Source organism: Lineus longissimus, chromosome 11 (genome assembly GCF_910592395.1).
Source record: "Lineus longissimus chromosome 11, tnLinLong1.2, whole genome shotgun sequence".
Lineage (NCBI taxonomy): Eukaryota > Metazoa > Nemertea > Pilidiophora > Heteronemertea > Lineidae > Lineus > Lineus longissimus.
In genome coordinates this window covers 13177669-13204822 of record NC_088318.1, presented here as the reverse complement: position 1 = coordinate 13204822, position 27154 = coordinate 13177669, and the positions used below count along the sequence as shown (strand labels likewise).

Genomic DNA, 27154 nt, shown 5'->3' with positions numbered 1-27154 from the left:
CTTGTTTCTTCTGAACTAAGAACTAACTGTTATTATCATCATTAGAGTTTGGGTTTGGACAGGATTCATAATTCACCTTTAACAGTATTCGCCCACTTCCCCTCGTCTAGTTCTCTTGACTACATGAACCGGTACCTTTACTTGAATTCTCACATGTTTATTTGGTATCTTTGGTAACAATAAAAACATCTATCACTCGTAGAAGGGGTCCAGGTGACAATGCATAGCCATGTCTGGGGGTAAGAGTGGCGGGGGTGTCTGGTTGACTTGGTGATTTATTAGCACATACGTCTCACGCTTATATTACATTTGATTAACAAGCAATGCCATCGGGGCTCATCGAAGGATCTGATCATCCTTTCCTGTGCCAACATATCACATTGTAAGTTCCACTGTCCCAGCTACGATAATAGAAGACCAAAACACAGGGTTAACACTCTGGACCAATAGGTGTTGTATTTGGATGGAGCAAAGGGGGTTGAGTGCTTTGCCCAGGACACAAATGAAACAGTGCAGATGTCGGAGTGTCGTACCTACGACCTGTGGCTATAACCCTGGCTCTCTAACCACTCTGCCACTGTTCCCCCCATTTAATTGATGCATCCTTATAGTAATGGTGCTTGAATTGGTCAACCATGTCTTCCTGAAGTTTTGGCTTTGGCTACTGTATACACAATGCCCATTGCTTTGGTCCGGAGGCTGCGAGACAAACTACGGATTTCTGCCAGAGGTGTGGAGTCCAGTCCCTCCAGTCTGGGCTACTCTCCACCTGTGTGGGATTTTTAGTTGTCCTTGCAGGGACACCTCGGTTAAAGAGACCATGACTGTAGCTACATCCGACAGACCCTAAAGTTTTAAGAGTCCTTGAAGCCATGACAGTTCATCCTGAACTACAGTTCAAGGTTCATCCCGGAATTGAACCAGACAGTTAGAGATCTGGGCAATAGTCTCCCAATGCGCTTTGCTTTGGTCTTGGGTCAGGAGGCCAAGAAACTTCATCTCCCTGCTTTGTCTTAGTAGCAGTGGGGTCCGGGGTGGGGATGGGGGGTGAACACCGGAGGAGATGTTCGAAACTGACCATGGATTCCCATCTGGAAACCCTGCCAACGCCTATGATCTCTCAGGTTAAGATTCATGGTGTGAAAATGAAAAACAAGAATAATGTAGGTTGACTCCAGTAATCCCCAAACGTTGGGTGAATTTAATACAATAAAAGGCACCATGCGTGTACACGTACTATTTCAAATTGCTCGGAGTGAGAAAAACACTGGTAATTACTAAACTTACAATGGAAAATAATTCACAATGGATTGAATAAACAAACGCAATACTTCAACGAGGATAATAGTAGAAACACAAAACTAAGACCAAGAATTTATAACAATGACTTAGACTATGGTAACATTACTACAGCACCGAACCTAGGACTCGGTACCAAATTCTGACAACAAGGCTTTAACAAGATAAATCTGCTCCTGTATTCCTTTGCTGACTCTGAATCAGCGCCACAATCGGCAGAATTTTGAACAAGATTTACAGATCTTGTATCTTGATTTGGGAGCATGAATCACCCAACTTAGCCATTTTCCTTAAGAACTTCACAAAAATTGCCTTATAATGTATCTTAAATTATATTTTTACAAACTAACTGACAGAATACTTATCAGGAAAGGTGTTCATAAGGCCTATTATGTCATAATCTGACAGTGTCACATATAATGATCTTCAGATAACAGTGGGTTAACCCTTTAGATCCTGGAACATTTTTATGTGTTTCCCTGTATTTCCCTGAATCATTTCAGCAATTTTCCCCCAAAAAAACAAGCCAGCCACTAAATTTTCATAAGATTTCATCAATAGATCCCTCACTGGTCAAAAACTGGTCTTAGTTTCAATGCTTAAGTAGAGATGGCAATTGTGTTGCTCGAGAAAAGGAACGCACGCACTGGTGGGCTGTTCATGGCTGGTTAGGGATATATAGACAGATATCAGTGGCCGGATATCGGATCTAAAGGGTTAATCACTATAAACTCCTGAACACGAGAAATGAACCCTGATAACAGAGGTAAACTTTTTGGAATGCTATAATGTTTTTTTCCGCAATTTTCCCACTGCCGTAGTAATCGTTCTCAGCTCTCGTCTGTCGAACGTTTGTTCCTCCGCTCGCACCTTGGACATGAATTCTCTCGCTTCATGTAACAATGTCTGAAAAGGAGACAGATAGATATAAACCAGCTGGTCATTGGTGTCTCATTCCTGTCCAAGCCATTACTTAGTTCCCATACCAGATCAGGTTTTATTGTGTGCTTTGTCTCTTCCACTTGATATCCTATACATCTTCTGCTGGAACTGGGAGACTAAACATCACAAGGCCGAGAAAATACTCTCCAGCTTCTAAAATTTCAGCCAACAATACTGCCGAACATTCATTGCTTTTTACACATCACAAAAACATCTCTTTGGTCTCATTTTTGCTCCAGATTGCAGACGTTACTGTGCATCAGACATCTTAGTAGTACCACCTGGAGAGTGAGAGGCAAAATACTGTGACAGACTGTCAAGCTTACCTGTGGAGTACTGCCGAGCACTGGGAACACACAATGGCATGGTTATCAAATGGAAAGAGGATTTCCTGAGAGTCACACAATTCACAGATGAAGCCTTTTACCTGGCAAAGCTGAAATAGAAGATACTATGTATTAGAATGGTTTTCAGTTTCAAGTGTGTAAGATAGAATTATTTTGAAGCTAAAAAATAAACACTGTTCGTCTAGGGAGATGGGTAGGCAAAAAGAGATCATGTTTTCATGTCTTTTTTGGCATCAACTAAAACAATCTTTCCAGGAGTTCAATAACCTCACAACCATTGAGATTGTTACTGTCACATAGCGCAAACAGTGATTGTGAAATTGCCTAGAATTCCAACTACAAAACTAGCCATTCTAGTTTCTGCTTTGAATGACTCTTTACCTCACAATCTGCCTTGATATGCTGTGCAAAACTGGCATGGATCTTCGTAAGTTTTGGCACCAGAGCGTCACTGGCAATGTCCAGTAAATCTTGCATAGAATAAATGTCGGAATTATCGACAAAATGTTGGCGGTCTTTTAGCTGAAATGAAAATCAAAGTCAAATTTTAAAACTGACATGCATTCATTTCAACTTGAGAATTTACAAGAACGATCTGTTACTCAAAGGGGAAAGAGTTAGACCTTGAAGACAGAGGTCCCAAGTTTGAATATTCTTCAGTTATTCTTTTCACTACAGCACCTCTGTGACCTGGCTCGTGGATGAACTTGTTACTTGTGAAGTCGAGACATCAAGTTCTTACCTGCAGTAATAACTTGCTGGCTAGGGCATCTTGGCAGGAAAGGAAGTATTTTTTCATCACCAAGATTTCTTCCCGCAATTTCTGAAAGGAGAATTGAATAATGAAAATAAAGATGATTCCTTGCAAAAAGCAACTGGACTGATTCTTTATTAAGACTGCTGCAACATTACTTTGAAAATACACAACGAACCGAACCTACTCCGGTGGACAGACACTACCAATTTCTATCAAATCTGAACTATTTAATCAGGACACCTTTCTATGAAAGACAGCATTTGTAAGTCAAAAGGGTGACCGTAGAGAAAGGTTTTTACCTTAACTTCATTGAGTTCCTCAATAAAACTAAACAACATCGGATTAATGTCCTGAATTCTTAGTACAGATCTTTTCGTCATAAGCTTCAAGAATTGCTTTGATGCGCGGCAAACCTTCATCGGCTCAAAGTCCCAGTTGTGTAAAACTCGTGCAGGTATGACCATTGTATCGTTCCAATGGCACTGTTCACAGTAGTAGTTCCCTGTGTAGTCGCACTGCCGGGGTTCGTCATAGTTACTTTCTGGAATTAAAGTCAAGTTTGGTTTCAAACATATTCATGTGTCAGAGATCTAAGGAGCAGCAGCAAAGCACCTGACAAAACAGAAGTGCCGAAATATGGGAATGCTTAATATTGCTCAATAATAAATGCAGGTAATGAAATCAAACAAACTGGCAACCAAAGGTATTGATCTCTGCTACTTGTTGCAGAAATTTGGTCAAAAATTACGTTTATATTTTGGAAGATATATGGCAGTGCTTAAAGCAAAAGTAGTGATATGAGGCTTCTTCCATGATGAGTATACTCACTAAATGATATCACAGTCCTGCATTCAGAGCATCGATATTGCTGCAATGCCAAACCCTTCTCTGGGCAGATAGAAAGAATGTATGACGGATTCTCTCCAACCTTGATGCTGGCACACATCCGTGTAATCAGATTGAGGCATTTGCCGTGACAGCAAAATCCACACTCTGAAAAAGACAAGAAAGACGTGAGAGCCTTTTGATTTAACGGCCTCGTCCCGCGAATAAAGATCAGTTTACTCCAGAGTTAGTAATGTATGCAAGGGGAGGAGCATACAACTGACCCTGTCAGGTGACTGCTTAAATCGACCTCACCCGCAGCACCATTCTTTTATGGTTACTCTCTTCAGCTCTTACACACTTTTGCCAAACGCATCATGGACGTAATAACTAAGTTAAAGCTAGGAAATAACAATACATAGCTTGAAATTGGAGTAAATTTGCAAGTTTGCCCAACTTCCTTGTCATACTGACCTGAACATCTGTACCAGACCTGCAACACGCCCCAGATCACATTGTTACACTTCTCACAGTAATGCTTTGATCGATGAGTCTCCTTTTTCGTAAACTTATGACCCAGGACTAATTTTGTATCGACATCCACAGCTCTTTCTTCGAAACCATCCTGCAAACAAATTTCAAGGTATAAAAAACAATCCAATCACCCTGGGTGTACAAGGCCACGATGTTCAGTGCAAAGTCTTCGAAAGGAGATTAACTTTCGAATCAGGTAGTACCTCTCCTAATGCCTCGATAGAAAACACCTAAAGCTACACCCATGCCCAGTGATGCTATTTCCATACGGCCATTGTAACAGAACATTCTGAACATTTTGAGACCAGGGTTGATGAACCGAAGACAGAATGTCTGTGGGGGTAGAAAAATAAGGGTAACTTCGACCCTTTCTCAATCAAACTAAAACAAATATGATGCAATTCTGGCTATTAAATTTTGTTTATGCCTTCACCATGTTTACCTTAGCATCCTGAAGGCGCATCCGAAGCTGAATCAGTTTTCCGACCAGATTTGTCTTGCGTTCTACGTTGTCACCGGTTTCCATTATCAATTCTTTACAACTTTCAATAGCTAGTTCGAGTTCCTCTGTCGTTGACAAACCAAATGAACCCTGCAAGGAAAAGAGAAATCCAATCATTTTTACCTTGTAATAGGGTATTATCATCGCAATAGGTGGCACTGTTATAACTATGCAATACCCTACGGACAATCAGCTGCATGTAGCAACAGTATAGAATAGTTTTGCTGGTACCCAATTACAGACCAAAATCAGAAAAGAGATAAACCAGTAATGGAGACTGTAACTTTTCCGTGATTTTCAAGTCATTTGAAGTCGCTTTTGAAAATGTAGGAAATTTCAGTGTTTGCCTTCAAGAAGTGAAAGACGGATATCATTACCTCTGGTTGTGAAAAGTGGTCCTCTGCCAAACCTAGATCTGCAAATGTAATGTCATTCTCGTCCTTGACTAGGAAGCCAGAGTCATCACTTGAAACAGAGCGGGGGTAGTCGTCGCTGTTTGTCCGTGCTGAAAGGAAGTTAAATGTTACTCATGGCCTATTTTCACAGAAGAGGCATTTTTTTCTCGGCAGCGTGATGGGGGAACCGAGCATTGTACATTGATAGTGCCCATTGGAGGTGACTCATTAGTATGCAGAAAGCCTGCAATATGAATACAGCAAGCCTGCAATATGAATAGCATAGTGGCTAAATCATGTCACTGAAAAAGTCAACAGATGAAAAACATAAAAGATGGCCAATTTGACATCCATTTTGAAAATACCAAGTTTTTGCATTCGAATTCCTCTTGTCAGTAAGGGGGTGCTCGGTCGAGCGGGATGATCATTTCTCGGGCAATTCACACAGCGACAGCAACAGTTACAAAGCATTGTGTCATCTTCTGCATCCTATATCCTCGATTCTACGCCACTCAAAATATGTACACAAGACTGGCAAAACACACACAGGTGTCAATCATATCATATGCAAAGGCATTTCCAATTACGGTAGATATGTATCAAGAGAACAGGTGGACTCCACAGGTCTCATGGCTGAATTGATCAAAAACCTGAAAAACCTAGCCCTAATGAATTCAATTATACGAACAATGAAACATATGCCATATGAGAAATCAATTTGATGATTTTGTAACACAACTTTACATAGTACTTAGCCGGCTGATGAGGACTCTCAATATGTTTCAGCGACAGCTAGGTACTGGGCCTTTCAATTGTTGAACTTGGGCTACACTCTTCTCCAGGAAAAAAGTCCAAGCTCCAGTATAGTGACCAATGAAAGTTCCATGTGAACCAAAGCATTTTAGAAATCTCAAATAGTCGCAAACTCACCTAGCAGAATACGAACACCTTTATTTCAACAAGTCATCAAAAAGGACGGTGAATCCAACTAATATTCCACCATTAGCAAAATTTTGGCATAAAATATCAAACACTGCGTTCTGCCTCTGGTATGACTGGCAAGTGCTGGTAAACTGTACATAACTGATAATGACTGATCATGCAAGTCATGTCCCAGATAAATATCATTGGTATTGTGCAAGGAATACTGTCATGAACATAGTTTATTCGTCATCCTTGGGCATGAAAATGGCATTTTCAAGCAGGAAATAATGAGAAACAAATTATCGAAGCGACACTTTGTTATAGAACTGGGACTCAAACCTCATGATTAAACCCAAGTCAGTACAGTACTAAGAATTTGACAGACAACCCATTGAGTTCATATCATGCTCTGGTATAATGTATATAACAAAGTTGCATTCGATTATCACTAACTTTTAAAAAACTATCATCATGTATAGTAAAACAGAATCTTAAAGATAACTTTACTTACACAAGCATTGCAGAGGCATGCAAGGAGTAAAAGTTGATGTGAACAATTTCTCTTGTTTTCTTGGTCGTAGCGGAGTTTTAGAGTCTGGCCTTTTCTCCTTTCCTGACGGATGCCAACAACAGATGGGCAACGCTAAGTTAAGTTTAAACAGGCAGGACATCCTGTCTCAGGCTTCTGAAGTCCTTCAAGTACTTATTCTCCAACGATTACTTTATCCAAATTGTTTTGTTCTTATAGTAGGTCAATGTATTACTCAATCATTTCAAGTGTGAAATTATATATAAGTTTTCGACTATTTCTGCATACATGCATGTTCCAGGCCAGCAGAGTTTATACATTATTAGTCCGCAATATCCCAGGCAGATCCTTTGTCACACCTCAATCAGCTAAGAGTCCTTCTAATGAGAGACCAGATAGAGGTAAAAATCGAATCCTATCCTACAGGAGATGGATACAGGTCAGATTCAAGCAAGAATTCTTCTGACCACAATATAGAGCGAATGATGTTTCCAAAAAGCTGAATTTTACACAGACACACACAGCAACTTCTAATCAACACATGTTATGCAAATGATTATCAGAGTCAAACAATTAGCCCTCTGGAAAATTCAATGTTTGATTCCCAATATGGAAAGATGTCTACCAGTCAGTACCAATGCAAGCTTCATACTGCAATGCACTGCTAGGGTCACCATACAGTACAGGGATGTTGAAAGAGAGACACCTGGGCACTTGCAAATCAGTCAGCTTCAACAACTAAATGACATCGATCAGCATGTGTCATACTGAGTTGAAGAGACATCCATCCAAACATCCACTCTGTCATTCTGTTGAGAATTTTCATTCACTGAGTTTATGGCACCTGGTTGTGCGAACATGCTCGGCCCTGTCACCAAAATCAAGCATTGCCGAGAGCAGTGGAATCAGTGGATGGGTGACAGAGAAACACACGTTGTATTGTAACATAGCACTGAACACTTTAGCTAACCCTAAAAACTATATTAGTATTCTTACCTCGCATATGGACTGGTGACACCAAACTTGGGAGGCTTTGCCTTGGTCCATTACTCGGATTTCCCTTCAACAACGAGCCATGAAAACTAAAATGGTCCTCCTCAGCGAACACATCACGGTCGAAAGGGTTGAACCTTGGACTTCTTGGTGTAGAAACAACAATTGATGAAGTGCTACCGGAGCTAGAACATGTTCCGATGCTTTGGCTTAAACTTTTCTGGTCTGGGCTTGAGGAACGCTCTTTCACAAAACCCTTCTCTATTGCCAGTTGGACTTTAATTTCAGTATGGCTAAATCTGTCATCAACAGGACTTGCTCGGTCCTTGTGTGTATCTCTATCAGCAACGTGTACAGGGGGAATATGCTCAGTACCAGGACTTCCAGAATTATTCTCTTTAGCAAAGAGATCCGCTTTCAGCACCCCCTTTTCTTGAAAAGTACTTGAATTAGAATCACTATCTCCAAGAGTAGTTTTTCCAACTGTTTCCGAACCAACTTGATCTGCATATTCTGCCAGCCTTTTCACTTCCCCACTCTTCTGACTATTACTACTACTACTACAAGAATCACTCAAGTAGCAAATGTCTTCTGTAGATTTACGACTAGCATTAACCTCCTTGCTGGCATCCAGATTTAAACGTCCATCTGAACCAGCAGCTAAAGATGTACAATTAGTTAAATCTGGCGGTTTCCAAGATTCTGCATTATCAGGCAATTCCTCTGAATCAGAATCAGAGCTCACATTATCGATGAAACAAAACCGAATTGTTGCTGCAGGCGTTTCAAGAGTGCGGATCGTTGACCCATCCTCAAGCGTTTCATCAGCGGAAAAAGTCAAGGACTGTCGTCCTGGGGGACCTGAAGACACTCTGTGCTCTCCCATACTTCTTACGACTTCATCCGCCTGCAATGCAAAGAAAAAGGTTTAATTTTCTAATCTGTCGTCACCTTTTATGGGTTGAATACCAAACACCGAGTAGAGTAGGTGCCCACTGCCCAGTGGTGTTTTTAGCTCTAAGGTCACAACGCACACCTTGCCCAACTTAGGCTTGAGCAACCCTCGTAGTAATTACCTCAGGAACAGACGGTCGACGATTTGGATTTTTTGCATGCAAAATGACTGTCAGACACTAGACTTTAGTAGACAGAAACAGAGGTCATTGTCGAGAGTTGATGCATGGATGACGTCACAAACATTTCTGGCATCTTAGCGCAGCACTACTCTTAACAAACACAAATGCGTTGCCGAACAACGATGACATTGATTATGGTTGCCATTTTTTAGGGGCACCCTGTAGGCTGTGTAGGCTGTAAAAAATAGAAAAAAAGGACACCAAATTTTGCCATCGAATTACTGAATGACATCGCGAAATAATAGCAAATGTCCACTAACTTTCGAATCTTTAGTTACTTATTTATCACCACAAAAAATATATTGATGCAAAGTTGCAGATTTATATGCTTTTGCAGCTTTTATAAGCAAGTCTCGTGACTTGTTTTGGTGTTTTGGAAATACCGGAAGTATGAATTACCTGGATTCCCGCACAGGACTCTGGGTAAACAGTACTTCCGGTCATATCCTTGAAAAAAATCTCCTCGGCCTAATAATGGCAGCTTTTTGGCGTCAGGTTGGATTAAAGTAAGTTGATTGAATGATTTGACGGTAGATTATATCTAATAGAATAAGTATTTGTCAATGTCGAGTCTTGAAAATATCTGAATACTGAGAAACGTGGGTAGTTGTAGCGACCTTCAAAACCGGGATGAAATCGTAGTGTAAATAACACTACACTACAGTTATAGTATACAGTACATTATTTTGGTATGCGTTTTAGTTGTGTATTGATGTACATAATAGTATACATCACAAGGATTTGAGGCGTTATGATAACTGACTCTTCTGTATCGAGAACGACGAGTATGGTGGAGTGTTTTAGCTGGCAATCGGAAAAGGCATGGCACTTGGCAGATCAGACGGAGATTACCTCGACATCAATCAATTTTTTTTTTCTGTTTCAGTTATGTCCAGTTTTCATCTATTTGTGCGCGGGTAGTTCGTCACTGTTTAAAGCCACAATATAGAGCTGAAGCGATAAAGAAGGATGGAACTCAATTGAAAATAACAAAGTGGGCGGAGGGAAAGCCTGTTGTAGGTAGGTAGGCCTACCACTGATGCTGCACTTGCCAGGACTTGGCAGTGTTGGATGTGCGAAGAACCGTTTTACTGAGGATAAGCATGTCGCAAGCATTCCCTGCTATACAACCTGAAAGAACAGTGCAATGGTTATGACCTTTGTTATTTAGGGTCTCGAACATGTGTTAAAACACCCGGAGCTGGCTAATGAAATCAATTCATCTGCATGTCTTGCACTGACTGTGTAGATAGACTCCAATGCTCGTGGAATATCTACTGCTACCCACTGTACCAATGCTAGTTTCCATGGTTTTTGGGTCATCCTAAACTGTATCTACATTTTCAGGAAATGTATTTAATATGACTGCTTAACTATATTTTGATGACTGTTACCTAATGAAAGCTGTTCAGGGTGACCATGGTTTTTGTCTCTATGAGTTCCTAGTGCGGAGCCATATTACTCTAAAATAGTATTTTCTTGTTTTTCAGAGGCAAAGTAATGATGCTGTAATTTAGTCTAATGTGTATAAAGAAGAGTTGGTGTGATGGCAATGATTTCTCACCCTGGCAGGGACCAATTTCTCAAAGGAACACAACAACTTTTCCACTCTTTGAGATTTCATTAGATTCAAAATTCTAAAACGTTACATCACTTGCTATGACTTGACCAACCATGGAACTGGAAGTGCAGTGACAATTTTTTGGATCAGGATACAGCTACCTGGACAATATTTCATTTCTCTGAATGGGTACCAATGGCAACTTGTCTTACAAAGTAGTTTGAAAATGGTAGTTGAGAAGTCTACTTGATATGTCCATATTACATTCTCCTTGAAAATCTAGAGTTTGTGTGCGTGCGTGCCATCCTGGGAGTGCTCTGTTGTTTAAAATTTCCATTCATGTTAGTCTCTTACAAATTTTGTCTAGCATGTCAACCGAGGAGCTAAAAATCACAATGTGAACGCGATTTGAATGTAAAAAATATAGCCAGAAATTACCAACATGGATATTTTAAATTTGAAACTGTTTTGGGTGAAAAATGATTGGAAGAACATGTGGTGTTAAATGTTTTGATTAAAGAAAGTACTTGTAAAAATTCCATTTTCTCTTTCTCTATTTTCGTTTTAAGTGCCTTCGCAAACAAGCAATTGCTGTTATCTGTGATCAAAATCGCATGGAGACAGCTATTGGGAAAGGCTGTGTACCATTCATCCTCTTTCTTTGATGACTATGCACTCCCATTAAAGGACATGCCATAAGGCCTCATGTACAACCAATCACTATGGAGACAACATAAAAGACCTTACCCATACCTTATTCATACATCCTTTCTCTGCAATGACCATGTACATCCTCTCATGAAGACATGCCAAAAGGCAGCACACAACCTATCTCTATGAAGACCGCGTGAAAGACCTTGCCCATAAGGAAAGGCTGATGTGTACAATACATCCTTTTCAATGACCATGTTCTACTGTGAGCACATGCCAATAGGCTTCATACAACCTATCACTATGAAGACCTCATGAAAGACCTTACCCGTAAGGAAAGGCTAATGTGTATCATGCATACCATGCCCTACTGCGAGGACATGCCAATAGGCATCATACAACCTATCTCTATGAAGGCCTCATGAAAGACCTTACCCACAAGGAAAGGCTAATGTGTATCATACATCCTTTCTCTTCAATGACCATGCTTGCTGATAGGCAACATACAACCTATCACTTTGGAGACTTCATCAAAGACCTCAGGAAAGGCTAATGTGTATCATACATCCTTTCTCTTCAATGACCATGCTTGCTAATAGGCAACATACAACCTATCACTTTGGAGACTTCATCAAAGACCTCAGGAAAGGCTAATGTGTATCATACATCCTTTCTCTTCAATGACCATGCTTGCTGATAGGCAACATACAACCTATCACTTTGGAGACTTCATCAAAGACCTCAGGAAAGGCTAATGTGTATCATACATTCTTTCTCTGCAATGACCAGTCCCTCTTGCGAGGACATTGCATTGTGCATCCTAAGACCATGCAAGCGCCCACGGGGACAGGGAAATCAGTATCATACAACCTTTATCTATGGAGCCTAATCCAAGCCTGTGGCCATTGTCGATGGATACAACTCTAGCTTTATCAGAGACAAAGTAAAGAAGCTTTAGAAAATAAATATGTTTTATTCATATGATGAAAATTACAATCTCAGTAACAACCATAAACACATGTGAGATTTTACCTCTTACACTCCGAGTACATCCTAACATATCAGTTCTTTGCCATTGTACATGTACATCATGAAATTCTAAATACATGTATATGTTAATATGTTTGTTAACAAATTTTACAACATAAAAAGGATATCCAAATGTCTGCTCCTAAGATTTAGGTACTACCTAGTACAGTGGAACCTTCCTTTGTGGACACCTCTCTATTAAGGACACCCTCTCTCTCTCAAGTCAAGGACGTGACACTAGTTTTGGTGCCAAACTGGCCGTTACCATTCACCCTGACCTCTCTCATCAGGGCAGCACTATATGAAGGACAGCACTGGTCCGTCAAGAGCGTGTCCTTCAGAGAAATGTTCCACTGTAGTTGTTCGATTGAACTAATGATGAGCTGTGTACACATTGTGCAAAAAAGCAATGAAATTGAATATAACAGAAAATGGATTATGCAAATTCATCCAAAGCACACTGAGGACTAGAAAATTCCTGATGCTGAACACAACAAAAGGGGAGCATAGAAGAAACCGTGAGAACACAGGACTCACAAGACAAGTGCAACAACCAGTCAGCTCAATAAACTAGTTGCACACTAGTAGGTCTATACAATTTTGGTTGCTTTGAGAAACTGCAATTGAAGATTCAAAACCTTATGTAATGGCAGTTGATATTACAAGTGTTTTACTGTATGTACATATATCTACACCAAAATCTGTAAAGCTTTTAGTACAAACTATTTTTGTCTTCATTTCTTACCGCCTCTGTCAAAACAATACAACACCCTATGGACAGTTAGTGCCATGAAGCTGCAGCTGGAGTATTGCTTCTATTGAACTGCCAATGCTGACCTTGAAAATCCAGCCAACTGTTGGTCATTCCATGGAAATCCAGGCACTAAAAGAGCTGGCGAATAAATAGTCATTGATAACGTCAGTTTTCAGGCAATTTAAGAAGTTTAGGAGAAACATCAAAATGGCAGAATAAACTTGTTGTTATTTGAAGTAAAAATACAGATCTGCCCAAAAATACATGCAACTTTGAGCAAAATATCATAAGGTATTCACAACTATATATACTATTGCACAATACACATACATACAATGTATACACTGTATAATTAGGTAATATAAATAACTATAAAAAAATGCACTGTAAAAGGAAACATAGGTTTTCACAACAAAGGAACAAGAAGAGCACATGGCATTTTAAGCATGACATACCAAGGTATTCAATATTATAAAACAAATGCACTATAAGTGGTAAAAGTATAATAGAGGTATATACATGTACAACAAACTTTTGTCTTTTAGTTCCTCTGATATAAATTACATCGTTATATCTTTGTTTTTCAATTATACACTCTTCTGGCACATAAAAGACAAAACTGAGACCTAAAATTAAGGTGCAAAAGGACACTACCCTGACCACAAAGCTATGGGGCTCAGTGGCAGAACTCTCCAGGACAGCCGAATTTGTTACCGAAAACAGACCGACTGTCCATCTCAAAAGTTCCGACCGCACAAGATGAAAAATGAATGTTACAGTATTGAACAATAGCTATTACTCGATGGGTATTCTCGCATCCCGTCCACCGGCACTTCTTCTTCATCATCGTAAGCATCATCCTCACCATCCGTGTAATCATCAGCATCATAATCGTATTCACCCTCCTCAGCATATTCCGTGTCGCTACCGGATCCCAACTGGTTTTTCGTGGCATTGGGGCAGTTGACGTAGTGTAGATAGAGGGAGGTTGGTTTCCATAGAGCAGGGTCTTCCATACTAAAGTCCTAAAACCAACAAATTTTGCACATTAACCCTTTGAATCCAAGTGGCCTCCGCAGCAGCCTTAAATTTATATGAGCCATACATTCTACTGTATCAAAAAGCATTAAGGTAAGACATCTCTAATCAGGACACCTCACTATGAAGGACAACACTGGTCTCAAGTTTCGCATGACAACATCTTTACTCACCTTTTTTAAATGCATCTTTATGTGATTTTTCATCATAGTCGACTTCCGTTTATCTCTAAATGAAAGTGGTGAGCGGCCATCTTTGTCCATCGTGAATTCTGATGCGCCTAAATCAAGCAGCATGTTTGGAATGCACTTCTCATCTGCTAGACCGTAAGCGTAATGTAGGGCCGTCCGGTAACACTGGAAAGTGAAAAGAAAAGTCAGAATCCATCCCCTTCCTGAAGATAGCAAATGTGTCGATCTTTCATTGAAGTCTATACAGTAGGGACAACTTGTTGGAACAGGGGGATTTGGTCCTTGGAGATCTACATCAATCAGCCATCAAGGTGTTGAAAGCCTTTAAAATATATGTTGAGCAGCTGCCTAGGATTAATGCCATGAAGGATATCTGACAAATCTTCTTGCTTTCCTACCTGGTCTCTGCTCTCATCCAATTTAGTTTTAGCAAACTTGAGATGACTCTGGGCCAAGTATGCCACCATGTCATGGTTCCTCCTGAGTACTGCTTTATGGAGAGGTGGCTGTGGATCACACTGCAAAAGGAATAGAACACGAGGTTGTTTAAAACTTTTTTATGTCGACTTGCGAGTGTATTTAGCTCACCAAAGCTGTTGGCCAATCTTAGGCCATTGTTCCAGGTATGCAAAGGCTGGTGGTGCCCCTGGAACACCCTTGGGACTGACAATGTTGTCCTTAATTAAGAGGTGTCCTGAACCAATTTGGGAACAAATTCATTGTCCTTAATAGAGAGGATGTCCTTTATAGAGGTGTCTACTAAGGCAGGTTCCTGTTATTCCCATTCAACTTACAAGAGCTCTGGAGTCCGTCATGCAGCACTTGAATGTATTCTGTAACTCTTGGTTGTCAAATAACAACAAACGCCTTGTTGTTTCCAGATCGGAATCTTCGACCGCTGCGTGGAAATCCTGGACATGATCCTGGTAGAGTAGGAGATTGTCGATGAATTCTATGGCTTCGGCAGACACTGATGGATCCTGGTGCCTGCGTTCTAACACTGTTAAACCTTCCTGGAAAATAATCATACTGAAATTTTGACGATTTGATTATCAAGATTATCTGTACTGCTTTCTTAATGCAGTGCAGTGCCTTTACAATTTACAAGTGGTAACCCTGGGTGAAGTTGGTAGCAGCATACAATTTACAAGTGGTAACCCTGGGTGAAGTTGGTAGCAGCATAACTATCAAGACAGTTGCCTGATTGCAGACAGTGATCTGCTGCATTTTATTGCATGGCATTTTTGGCAACGGGTCTCCTACCCTAACGTGTGTCCATGAATGACACCGCTCATGACGTATCAGATGTTTTTATTGCAAGTAGATTATAATAACAAACTATTTGTTTCAGGAAGAGATGATGCTGTGCACATTTTTTTTTAACAAACAGAACTCTTGTGATGGATTTAGCAAAATTTCTAATGAAGTGAGTGTCACTTTTTTATTAGACGACAAGGAATAAATAAATGTAGAACCTTCATGGCATCCAAGATGCGATCATATCCCTGGAGAGCCAGCGTCATCCTGTAACTCGGATCATCACAGAAGCACTTAGCATGCACATATTCATCAATCACATCCATGTACTGCAGCTTCCTGTGTTCCTCTGCAACATCACGTGGTGTCAGCGTGAACTGCAGACAAAAACACAACACTGAGTTTAGTTCATAGTAAAAAAGTATTGTCTAAGTATCAAAATTTTATTGGACATCAATGCTAGAGGAACTTGAGTTCAAGCTCTGACAAATCATCTGGGGTTCTTCTTCTTCTCTGGCGTACAAAAGCGCTTATCTCTGATAAACAGATTAACTTACCTCATTTCTGCTGGTAATAAGCTCAGCAGGACCCTGTTCGATAATCACTTTTACACTCTCAAAATTCACGTCATTCTCTATACATGAGAACAGTGGAAGTTTACCCTGGAATTTGAGTAGAAGTCGTTAATAGGTTGCCAGTATCTCATGGAAGAGAGAACATAAACTATATACGTACACAGCAGCTTTGGAGCCATGCCTTTGTGCATCAGCCCAGGCATAGGCGACCAACCCACCCTCTTCATCTTCAAAATTGACCACAAAAAACCCTTATTTTGGAAAATTGTTAATCACCTCCAACACTGTGTTGGGTCGAGTTGCTCAATCAGCATTCGCGATAACCTTGGCATTCATTCTTAATGCTACTACAGTAAATGAGATTTATGGAAGGTGATAACGCTTAGATGATTAATGTTATTCACGTAGAATGAGCAAGTGGACCCTGTACCTTAAATCTTAGTTGTGCCATGGAAATGTAATCCTTTTCAGTCGGTATCAGTCTCTGTATTACTTCAGGTGACGTCGATGACTGCAGCGCTGAGAAGAAAATTGGCATATCCATCTGAAAGAGGAATTGAGAAATAACTGCTTGGATGAAGTTTTAAAAGTTTTACTACATGTACTCAATGACAAATTTACAATACTGTGACATTTATAATATTATATTACCTGTCATGTTCCAAAATCTTCAAGTTCATGTTCAGTAATATCACGGTTTAAAATGATTAGTAATTGGTGATTAAAGCGTCTGGTTCTGAATTTACCATTGAACAATGAAAGATTCAATAAATCCACTTACATTGTTCAGTTCATAATGTCTTTTGGTCATCCGACCCTCTCCAAGTAATGTGCTATACAAGTACTTTACCTCTTCTTCCACAATGATCGTCGTCTCCACTCTGGCCCCCTTGGCCCGCAAGGTGTCCACGAGTTCATGATTGTTTTGTCTTATGGCATAGAACAGTGGGGTAGCACCATTTTCACCCTGAAAGAGAAAGTAACAAGATAAGATTCCTAACAGTAGAATATAGGCCAAGTTCTTCATTGTGCGTACGCTTGCTATATCAACAATGAACACATTGGTGATCTAAATTAACATACTGGTTACAGCCCGCAATAGACTCACCGGAATCCTTTCTGGCTAGGGAAATTTAGAACGAAACCTCTCTTAGCTTGCATCTCTGTCAGTACCCTCTTTATTACAGGGACAATGATTGTGGTCCCAAATAGGATGTTTCTATACACTGTGACTGTTTTGATCAGGATGCCTCTCCTATATTAAGGACAGCCTTTGTCAATCCCAAAGTTGTTTTTTAATAGAGATGCTCTACTGTGGTATATAATGTACTGTGTCGAGTTGATTGACGGGTGCCTGTATAGTAAGCCTTTGATAGCTGCAATAGGCCTATGATTAACAGGTGACCCTCAACTGGATCAAACCTGATGATACAGTATTACACCGCACTATTAGTATTACACATACCAAATTTTTAAACTCTGTATTGATATTTTTACAAGAATTGCACAGCATTTTTGTTGATTTGACGTCAGCGGCCAAGACGCTGTGTGCCAGCTCCATCGATGGCCCAATCTCCTTGATGATTCTGATGATATTCTCAGTCCCTTTCTCTAGGGCAAGATGCATCAGTGTCTTATCACCCTGAAATCAGAAAAGATAAACTACTCAAATTACAAATCACCTGTAGAACTACCTTTTTATTCATGGACTCCAAACTGGCCGCTATCTTACTTTTTAACAGCGTCTCGTCGAAAGTTGATGAGCAACTGTACATGGGTTGTTTCTGTACAATTTCACCTCTTTAATCAGGACACCTCGCTCATAATGACAGCATTTGTCATACCCAAGGGTGTCCATTATAGAGAGGTTTTACTCTACATGTCCTTAAGTGACAGACGAAGAGTGATCAAGTCCAAAGTGAGAGGTATTTTGACCAACTCACCCTATGCAAATCTACCCGGCACCACAGATTGATCAGTTTCCTCACGCTCATGATGCTGTCCATCTCAACTGCTTTCCACAAACCCGGCTGGAAGATAAGTATGTTACCATCACCATCCAATCTCACATTGAATTTAACATTTTCTGATGGAGGATTTTTGTAGTTTCAGATGAAATACACCATTTTGTTCAACTGTTGCCTTTTCTGTGTAAATCACCAAATCTTTGTATGCCATTTTCTCGTGTAATGGACTGTAGATTAGGACAGAGTAACTTGGCCATTGGTACCTAACCGCAGTGGCATCAACAACAAAATGCTCACAAGGACAAATGCAGAAGAAATAGGAGAAGAGGACTGACAAGTCAGATGTTCTTACCAGATATTTTTGATAAGACTGTTTCCCATCATCTGGAATTTTCTGTGACAAGATTAGGTCTTCTGGTGCTAGGCCTTCCTGCAAGAGAAAACACAATCAATCAATATCAAACTTAACATAATTCCGATTTATGATCAATGGAGATTAAAATCTCTTGAAATTGAAATTTGGCTGAGAACATCAATTTGGTTTAGTAAGGTTGAATTATTTGGCCCTACAACAAGGCAGTGATGTCATGCCTTTTGAACATTTACAGTCATGAATAGTCACTGCTTTACTAAGTTGGCAGTCAGCGGCTATAGGTGCCAAGTTGCTGCCAATATCCCATTCATAAACTACCTTATTATTGATGTAAGGGTCGGCACCACCCTGGAGGAGAACTTCGCCGAGATCCTGGCATTCTGGGAGGTGGATAAGCGCAAGATGAAGAGCTGTGTTGCCATCCTGTAATGTTAGAAATACGCATGAATTGCATATCTTACTTTCTTACTTGCAATTGCATGAGTTGAAGAACCCTTGATGATGATGATGATGACCATGTCTCCAATTCTAAGGACATTCCACTCGTCTAGCTGGTCATAAAATATCAAGCTATTTGACTGTTCTAGCTACATGTATTCTCACCTGATCACGATGATTAATATCTATCCCAGCGTGCCTAAGCATACACACCAACTGCCGGAGATTTTTGTGTCTGAGAAGGGTGTGTTGGTTAGTCTGCTTGATCAGCTGGTGAAGTAATGTCTCATTTTCCTGTAGAACAAAACTAAGGATAATGATGTGGGCAGAAAGACTTGTTGTTTTAGAACATGTAGTATGCGGTGGTGGCACTGGCAGAGGTGGTGGGGGAGTGTTCATGAGGTTCGCACACAGCCACGTCTGGCAAGGCGTACAAGTTCTACTTCCTCCAAAAAATATTCTCCTTCTTCTATGACTGCAAACAGTTTGAGCAATCTCAAGAGATTCCTACTACCAAAACCTGGGATGTCAGAGGAATTCCATGAGTAAGACTTACGTTTGAAAAGCAAATCACAGGTCATGGTGTCCCCAAATCCGATTCTTCGTAACCCGTCAGACAACTTTATATGATAGATGACTACTCTCTCCACCAATACATGTTTCCTCCTGCAGCTCTTATCAATTATTTCCTCCATTCAGAATAGAGTTTGCCCTATTCATCATTCTGCTATCAACCCAATATTCAAACAAGTATGTAGGAAAACATTCCAATACCCACCTCGTTAACACACTTTGGACTGACACCAGAGTCCAGAATTTGTCGAACACGACGGTTATCCAACTGGAGAACAGCCTTTGACAAACCGTCCTGGAAAACGTTTAAAAATAAAAGTATCAATCTCAATGTTCAATGTCACAGCTAGTGCCTCCGCACAAACAAATTATATGTGCCCCATGTAGGAGATGAGATTTTTGCTGTGAGGCTTGCAGACAAGTGCCTGCCACTAGATTAGACAGCCTTCAGGCATTCCAATATCTTAGTTTTTAGACGGGGTTTATTGTCAAGGTTGGTTGGTCAACAGAACAGCGATAACTGGCCCAAACAACTCTAGTACTGTAGACGTGTGCATACCGTTGAACCTAATCACAAAAGTGTAGCAGCCAATATATCAAAATAGATCCTGAAGTGTGTGATAAAATGGATATTTGAATAGAAATTACAGAATCTCTACCACGTTAATTCATGAAAACGACATATTCCTGCTTGACCTTCAGATATCTATGCAGTCAAAAGAGCAGTGAGATTCTAAACAAGGTATACATTGAAACAACATCAGGCCATGATTATCTTGCCTACATTGCCACTTTAAAGAAGGTTACCTGATCAATTCCAAACCCTGGAGGAGGTGGAATAACATCCCGATCCATGTTGGCTGCGTTGAGACAATTTTACTAGAGGAAAGAGACCCTGAAACATTTGGAACAACCTGAACATAATTGGTTTACTTTTCATGGTTTTGATATTGGCTAACTCCACTGGCAACGTCAAGGTCATCCTTAATAACAGTGTCCACTAGCATCCGCCAGTGTCAAGTAAGGTTTAACGTAGTCTTAAAACTTAAGACGATAAAACAAAAAAATTCTTCAAAGAAGCTTGGCGTAAATCCGATTGTCTCAGCCAATATACGTCGACGGTTCATTCGACTAGGTTTAACGTACCGTAAGTTAATCAATATAATGTTGTCATAAGAATAAACGAGAAAGGAGTTGTCTAAAATTACAAGCATCCACCAGCCCAGTGGTATACACGGAAGTGTCAGTGGTGAGACTGAGTTTCTGTGAATGCAGCATCCAAATTCAACTCCAATAATTCGAAGGGCCAGGGGATGAACGGTAAGGGACATGGCGAAAATCGATGACAAAAAAGTGAAAAACTGAAAGGACCTTTTTGATCCAAGCTCTTTGCTATTTATGCACACTTGAATTACAAATTTACTGACATATCTTGAATAGCTCTTATATAACTGACCTAATCTATGGCAAATTCAACAAAAAATCGTCCAGTGAAGTAGTCAAAATCGGAGAAAATATTCAGAAAATTGGCTTTTTTCTTGACAGCCATAATTGTTGTGGTCGTCGTTTGTTATTGTTTAACACTGCCATCTAACAGTATTTAGTAAAACTAAAGGGGGCGTGGCAATTCCCAAATAGAGAGGTTTCGAAACAGGGGTTAGAATACGCGTACAAGATGCATCGGGGGGGGGGGGGGGGGGTTCTAAAAATCGGCGTTTTCGCCGTGCGTACGTAATTAATGGATGCTCCCTAAAGCCTGATGGTATATACTGATCCAGGACGGTCAATTGCCCCCCCGGTCAATTGCCCCCCGGCCACTCCCCCCTAGGCAATTACCCCCCCCCAGTCAAATTACCCCCAGTCAAATTACCCCCATGCCCCCGGTAAAATTGCCCCCCAGTAAAATTGCCCCCCCCCGTGAAATTGCCTGCCGTAAAATTGCCCCTGCCCAGTAAAAATTGCCCTCGTCGCCTTAGAAAAATTTCATGAGATCATGGTGGTGAAAAATCAGTTTCTCCACAATGATTCTAGGAATCTTTGAGTTTCACAGAATCCATCATACATTGTTTTTTTAGTATCCCTGCAGTAATAGCCATAGACAGTTTTACCAGCCATTTATTTTAGGGGGGGGGGGGCAATTTTACTGGGGGGTAATTGCCTAGGGGGCAATTGTCGGGGGCAATTAACAGGAGGGGAATTGTCCGGGGGGAATGTCCTAGAGGCATCCAGGACATGTAAGAGTTCACCGACGAGGAAAAATGACATTTCCAATGGCTTCTTTCTGCTTCCTCCAGAATTTTGACGAATATATAACAAGTACAATAACAACTATTATAGTTAACTTAGTATTAAACATACAGGTTACATGTAGGTATATGTATATAATGTTATACATAAATGTAAGATAAATAAAGATACAAGACAGCTATAAATGCATTGTAATTTCAATGTTTTTAATAGCGAAGATAGAGGATGTAAAAACGCTGATCGTTTTGGCTATAGATGACCTTAGATAGAGTAACCAGCCTTATAGATGACATATGGAAACTGGGCTTTGGGATCGCCTTTATCAGGTCCGTGTTAGCTGTCGTCTGCCCAAAGTTCATCCTCACATCATGATCGATCCTGACATAACCAGTGGTTTTCAATATACATTTACTCCGCCTGTCGATATTTCTAGTTACATGTATATAGGAGTATCAAAAACCTGATCTCAGGATGCCCAAAGTTATGCAACTTATCGGCGAGTTGTACCACGAGGGAATTGAATACTGCATGTGCATTACACTCCGGACGCAGTGGACCGGCCTCGTTCCTCACCCTAATTAGGATGATGCGATGGGCTGCCCCTGGGAGTCTACTTTAAGACCTCCATGGCTGCGCCGCCTGCCCAATCATAAAAGTCAGGTCAGCTTCTTTCTTCAACACCCGAGGTGTCTTAAACTGGCCGCTTCCGCTTCTCGGGTTAGCTGCAAGGAGGTGTTCTTTTAAAATGGCGAAGCTCCCAGGTACTGTTTGGACCACCCGCATCTTCTGAATCAAACGATCCACTTCACGAATGGTTTTATATCTCTCACTGTACGCTTTCAGGGACATGTCAAACTAGATAGTGGAAGATAAATAATCAAGTGATTAATCAAATTATAAACTCTCAAGTCATCATAAGGTGTATATAATGCCTTTCTGAACAGTGTTGTTTGAAAGGACGCCGTGGGCAATGTCAAAAGTCAAGATGACTGTTACTGACACAGAGAGGACTTGGTTTGGCGGAATTTCCTTCGATGCGCTTAAATATCCGGCCGAATTCTAGGCGCTGGTCCCCGGGCGCTGCAGGTCATCGGTCGCTTCGCTCCTCCTCATGCAAATACATTTGTAAGTGGCTTTCTGCCAAGTTCGACCAAACGACAGGCCGTATCTGCATGGAAATTCCCGGACGCCAAGCTGTCCCATGCACCTGGCAGAAATAAAAAAGAGGACTGGCACACGAGAGTGGCCCCTTTCCCTCTTGTTATTCATTTATGGTTGCACCTACCATGTCCTGCTGCTCTTCCGTCAAGAGAGCAACCTTCCCATTCTTTGCCTCGATTTCGATGAACAGGATGTAGTACCTTTCATTTTCAGTTGCGTCTACAATATGAAATAAAACAATTTGTAGTCCGTAATATTTCTAAGGTGAGGTCTCACTGATACAAGCCCTATAGCATAAAAGGAATAAATATCAACGAACAACTTAGTTAGTACCAATATTGAACTTGACCGAACGATGTATCCGCCGAACTGGCACTTGTCCACACAGGGTCGACCGAAAAGGGTATAATCGAACAAATCGTGAGACTCACCTTGGATGGCGTCAAGGAAACTATTTTCAGCCGTGGTGTAATCGACTAGTGCAAAATCCGGGAGCTTGGAAACTGTTTCTACCAGGGCGGCATTAAAAGCAACCTCAGTCGTCTTCTCGGCGCACACATTGAGGAGCACGCCGTGCCTAAGGTAGAAAGAGGATGCAAGGAGGATAGACCTAATGGGATTGCTACAAGGATGATGATACTATGTGAAAGTTCTACAAGGAGGGTAATGAAAGTGCTAGGAGGATAATAAAAGGGCGTCACCTCGATCGATGTTCTTGATAGTCGAAAGTAGTGTATGTGAACCTCGCACTCCACTGAGAGACCTCAGGATCGGCATTTTTTTAAATTCAGAGGCGCAGACGAATTCAGACGAATCACTACAAAAACAAAGAGAAACTTCCAATCTGTCTTACCTCCCTATTAACTGGTATTGCGGTATTTCGTTGAAGTAAGACATGACTTTTATGATGTCACCGGTCCGGTAGCGACAAATGCCCCTCAACGTGGTCATACACATTTCATACTCCTCGTTTAGTTCAAGCTGAAATGATATTTAGATATTTAGAGATTACGTATATTTAAAAAAATGATACCATTTACACCACATAGGAACGTTACGTAATTGTCATACAAAGACGATGTGATGGACAAATTGGCAAAGTTTAAGCTGCAGGTCTAATACATGTACATGTACATGTAGTAGGAAAAACATTAACTTATCTAATTCTAATTCTTATTACACCGAGAACGACCGGTGATATTCAAAACATACTGTTAGACCAATGTCAACGCGGACCTATACATATACACAAGGAACATATGAAAAAAAACTGTGTAAAAAGAAGGGAACGTGTGTGGAAAAGGAGAAGTAAAAGCGTTTTAGATGTCGGACACCGACAAACTATAAGCTGAGGTGCTCTACCATTAGAAGGCTTTGCATCATGATAGTTTTAGCACGGACGTATATAAATGTGCTTGTCCGTTACGTCCATGAGGCATCCATTAGATGTCAATTCATTTGAAGTCTTTTTGACATTGAGTTAGATTGAAATCAATAGGAGATCATGGCTGTACCAAGTTGACTTCAATTTATTTTGAATTTTGAATTCGTTTTTTTTAACATCATTTGATGATGTTCTTTAGACATCAAGAATGACGATAATACGTAAGATGAATTCAATGAGATTTTCCCTGTGTATAGATGGATAATAGGAAAGAACGGATGTCTTTAGCTTACCTCGTTTATCAATTTTGTTTTAGGTTGAGGTTCCTCGATGTCCTCGACAGGTATGAACTCGTAGAAGGCAATGTGCGGCAGCATGGTGAAGTAAGTCGTCAGGATGTCACCAGGCTCCATACAGATTCCGTGGGTACCTTCGGAAGATGCGTGGGATAAGTTCCACACAGGGACGCCTGGGAAGTACTTATTTTGAAGTGCCTGGGAAGGGGTCAGTAGACTCCCAGAGGCTAACATTTCCACGTGGTGAACTTTAGGCCATACGCGTGGTACGATATTATCAAAACCTTTTGAAAATTCTTGACGGAGTCTCGCCGCACGAATCGGGTTTGCCCATATCTTACTCTGGAGATTCTGCCGCACTTCTGTGGTTAGGTCAAGGTCAGATCTCAATGTTCCAGTCCTGATGTCCTCGACAATGTCTTTCCAACGGGTCTCTAAAGTAATGAAGAAGGCCCTTCCTTGGAAAACAAGTTCTATGTGTTCAATGTCGTCGCGAAGTAATCCGAATACAGCATGGATGTACATGATCACTTCTTCGTTCTTGATCTCATTGAAGGCAATGTTTGGAGTGCAACTACCGGGGTCTTTTATGTTACAAGCAGATGCTAACCCCATCCGCAAACCATTCTTAGTCATTGTGTTTGCGTTTCGGACCCAGGCCAGCAGGCGCTTCTTCACAGTAAATGCTGTAGGGTCCTTCTTCCTTGTGGTATAAGTCATCAGCGAGAGGTGGTTCTTAAAAAATGACCACACCCCTGCGTAGGTCAGGAGGAACTTTTTATTGGATCCCGTGGTCCCTGTCGTCAAAATGACGTAGACAGGTTTCTCCGGCAGGAGGACATTCTCTTCACCATTGGTCGCCCGCTCTGCGTACTCCCGGTATAAATCATACCCCGAGATCGGAAACTTGCTACGGAAAGCTTCAACGGAATTTATTGCGTCGAATCCGTGGTCCTTTCCAAATGCAGTTCCCTTGTTCTTTTGCAACGTCCACAGAAGCCAGTCTTTCTGAGCTGTTTTGACTGCCTTTGAAGCTCTCAGGAGGTTTCTATAACTCCACCACCCCAGGAAGTATAAGATGCGATTTATTAGATAGAACCTGAATGTTTCTGAGTATGACATGTAGTCACTTGGTCTTTTGCTTGCGATGTCATGGCAGAGCAACCCGACACAGAGGCAGCAGCCGACAACATAGACTGCAAAAGAAAGATGAACCGAACTGGTATTTCATGTAGAAATTGATGCCATTGACCGAAACATGACAGTTTTTTCTTAATGGTTCATTGCACTATTCACAAGAGTGGCCTATAACATGCCGAAATTCGTTATGATAGCAGCAGTGCTCCAGAAATTTTGAAATACATTGCCAAAGCAACCGATCAATTTTGATGATGATGATGACGACGACGACGACGACGACGACGGCGACGGCGACGACGACGACGATGATGATGACGACAACGACGATGATGTTGGTGGTGGTTGCAGAGCTGGCTGCTGCTCCCGCCGCGACGAAGATGATCATTATTTACATAATGGTGATGTCGAACATGATAATGATGATGGTCCTGATGAGTGATGACGACGACGACGGTGACGACGAGAATCATACTGGTACTATGTGTTCGAATAAGTATGCGTAGTTGTCCTTCTTTTCTACTAACCTTCGACAATAAAATTCGGGAACAAAACAGTCAATTCTTGGTGCTCCTTTTGAAACAAAAGCTTTGAAAAAATCACGGTAAAATAGACAGACAGTGTTATAAAGATTAACCAACTCGTGAGGAGAAACTTGTGTTCCTTTGAGCGTTGTACCATCTTGCTTGTGAGTGTCGTTCCAGTTACTCGTACCAATTGCAGGGAGCAGTATCGACTGGAGCCCAAGCATCAAACTGCCAGGTATAATCATGTCTATATTTCATCATTTATATAACCGTTATAACTTTGCAATTATATATTTAGACCGGCGCCCAAAATAGGCCATCAACTTATATATACATGTACTGAAAAATTATACAATGCTTATGTAAATACGAGTGCTTGTCAGTGCAAAGTTTTTGAACCGTGGGACAAAACAGGGTTATATCACAAATTTCTCATTGGGTTATACAATTCATTGTATATATGCGTATATCTTAGAGTATATCTGTCATAGTGAATCTAGGTAAAAAAAGCAACGGAAAAAAGACAACGGAAAAAAAGCCCGGTAAAAAAGACAACGGTAATAAAGACAACGGATAAAAAGACAACAGGTAAAAAAGACAACGGCAAAAAAGACAACAGGTAAAAAAGCAACGGAAAAAAAGCAACGGAAAAAAGCCACAATCTAGGGAAAAAAGACAACGGGTAAAAAAGCAACGGAAAAAATAATATAATGATAACATCTAATTCGACCCTATCAATTCATTCAGAAGTTTTGTCAAGGTTGAACAGATTGGGAGCAACTGACTTTCTATTAAAATGATGAAGAGGTCGA

At 40.8% G+C, this 27154-nt stretch overlaps 3 protein-coding genes across 6 annotated transcripts; all 3 read right to left on the bottom strand.

The window, feature by feature from the left end:
- Positions 1-1168: 1168 nt before the first annotated feature.
- On the bottom strand, positions 1169-9570 carry LOC135495702 (differentially expressed in FDCP 8 homolog B-like). Of its 3 annotated transcripts, XM_064784558.1 has the most exons (11): positions 9444-9570; positions 8051-8954; positions 5584-5711; positions 5147-5296; positions 4645-4795; positions 4174-4338; positions 3645-3886; positions 3331-3411; positions 2970-3110; positions 2568-2677; positions 1169-2205 (listed from the first exon to the last, which is right to left on the bottom strand). In XM_064784558.1, the coding sequence occupies exons 2-11, from the start codon at positions 8931-8933 to the stop codon at positions 2130-2132; spliced, it is 2127 nt and encodes a 708-aa protein (XP_064640628.1). In that variant the 5' UTR covers positions 8934-8954; positions 9444-9570; the 3' UTR covers positions 1169-2129. The 3 variants fall into 3 exon arrangements, with proteins under 3 accessions (XP_064640628.1, XP_064640629.1, XP_064640630.1); XM_064784559.1 differs by lacking the exons at positions 8051-8954; positions 9444-9570 and adding an exon at positions 7037-8037; XM_064784560.1 differs by lacking the exons at positions 8051-8954; positions 9444-9570 and adding an exon at positions 5967-6521.
- Positions 9571-12348: 2778 nt separating this feature from the next.
- Positions 12349-21152, bottom strand: LOC135496306 (uncharacterized). 2 transcript variants are annotated; one of them, XM_064785562.1, is made up of 16 exons: positions 21047-21152; positions 20398-20485; positions 19796-19885; positions 19183-19311; positions 18898-19002; positions 18559-18636; positions 18183-18269; positions 17705-17881; positions 17021-17206; positions 16670-16783; positions 16222-16326; positions 15883-16041; positions 15202-15420; positions 14806-14925; positions 14390-14572; positions 12349-14203 (listed from the first exon to the last, which is right to left on the bottom strand). In XM_064785562.1, the coding sequence occupies exons 2-16, from the start codon at positions 20443-20445 to the stop codon at positions 13952-13954; spliced, it is 2052 nt and encodes a 683-aa protein (XP_064641632.1). In that variant the 5' UTR covers positions 20446-20485; positions 21047-21152; the 3' UTR covers positions 12349-13951. The 2 variants fall into 2 exon arrangements, with proteins under 2 accessions (XP_064641632.1, XP_064641633.1); XM_064785563.1 differs by having other exon boundaries at positions 17090-17206.
- An 800-nt stretch (positions 21153-21952) lies between these two features.
- Positions 21953-26562, bottom strand: LOC135495730 (uncharacterized). The gene is made up of 6 exons (XM_064784606.1): positions 26343-26562; positions 24676-25874; positions 23852-23979; positions 23430-23575; positions 23123-23217; positions 21953-22692 (listed from the first exon to the last, which is right to left on the bottom strand). Exons 1-6 carry the CDS (start codon positions 26494-26496, stop codon positions 22453-22455), a joined length of 1962 nt encoding a protein of 653 aa, XP_064640676.1. The 5' UTR covers positions 26497-26562; the 3' UTR covers positions 21953-22452.
- Positions 26563-27154: the final 592 nt, after the last annotated feature.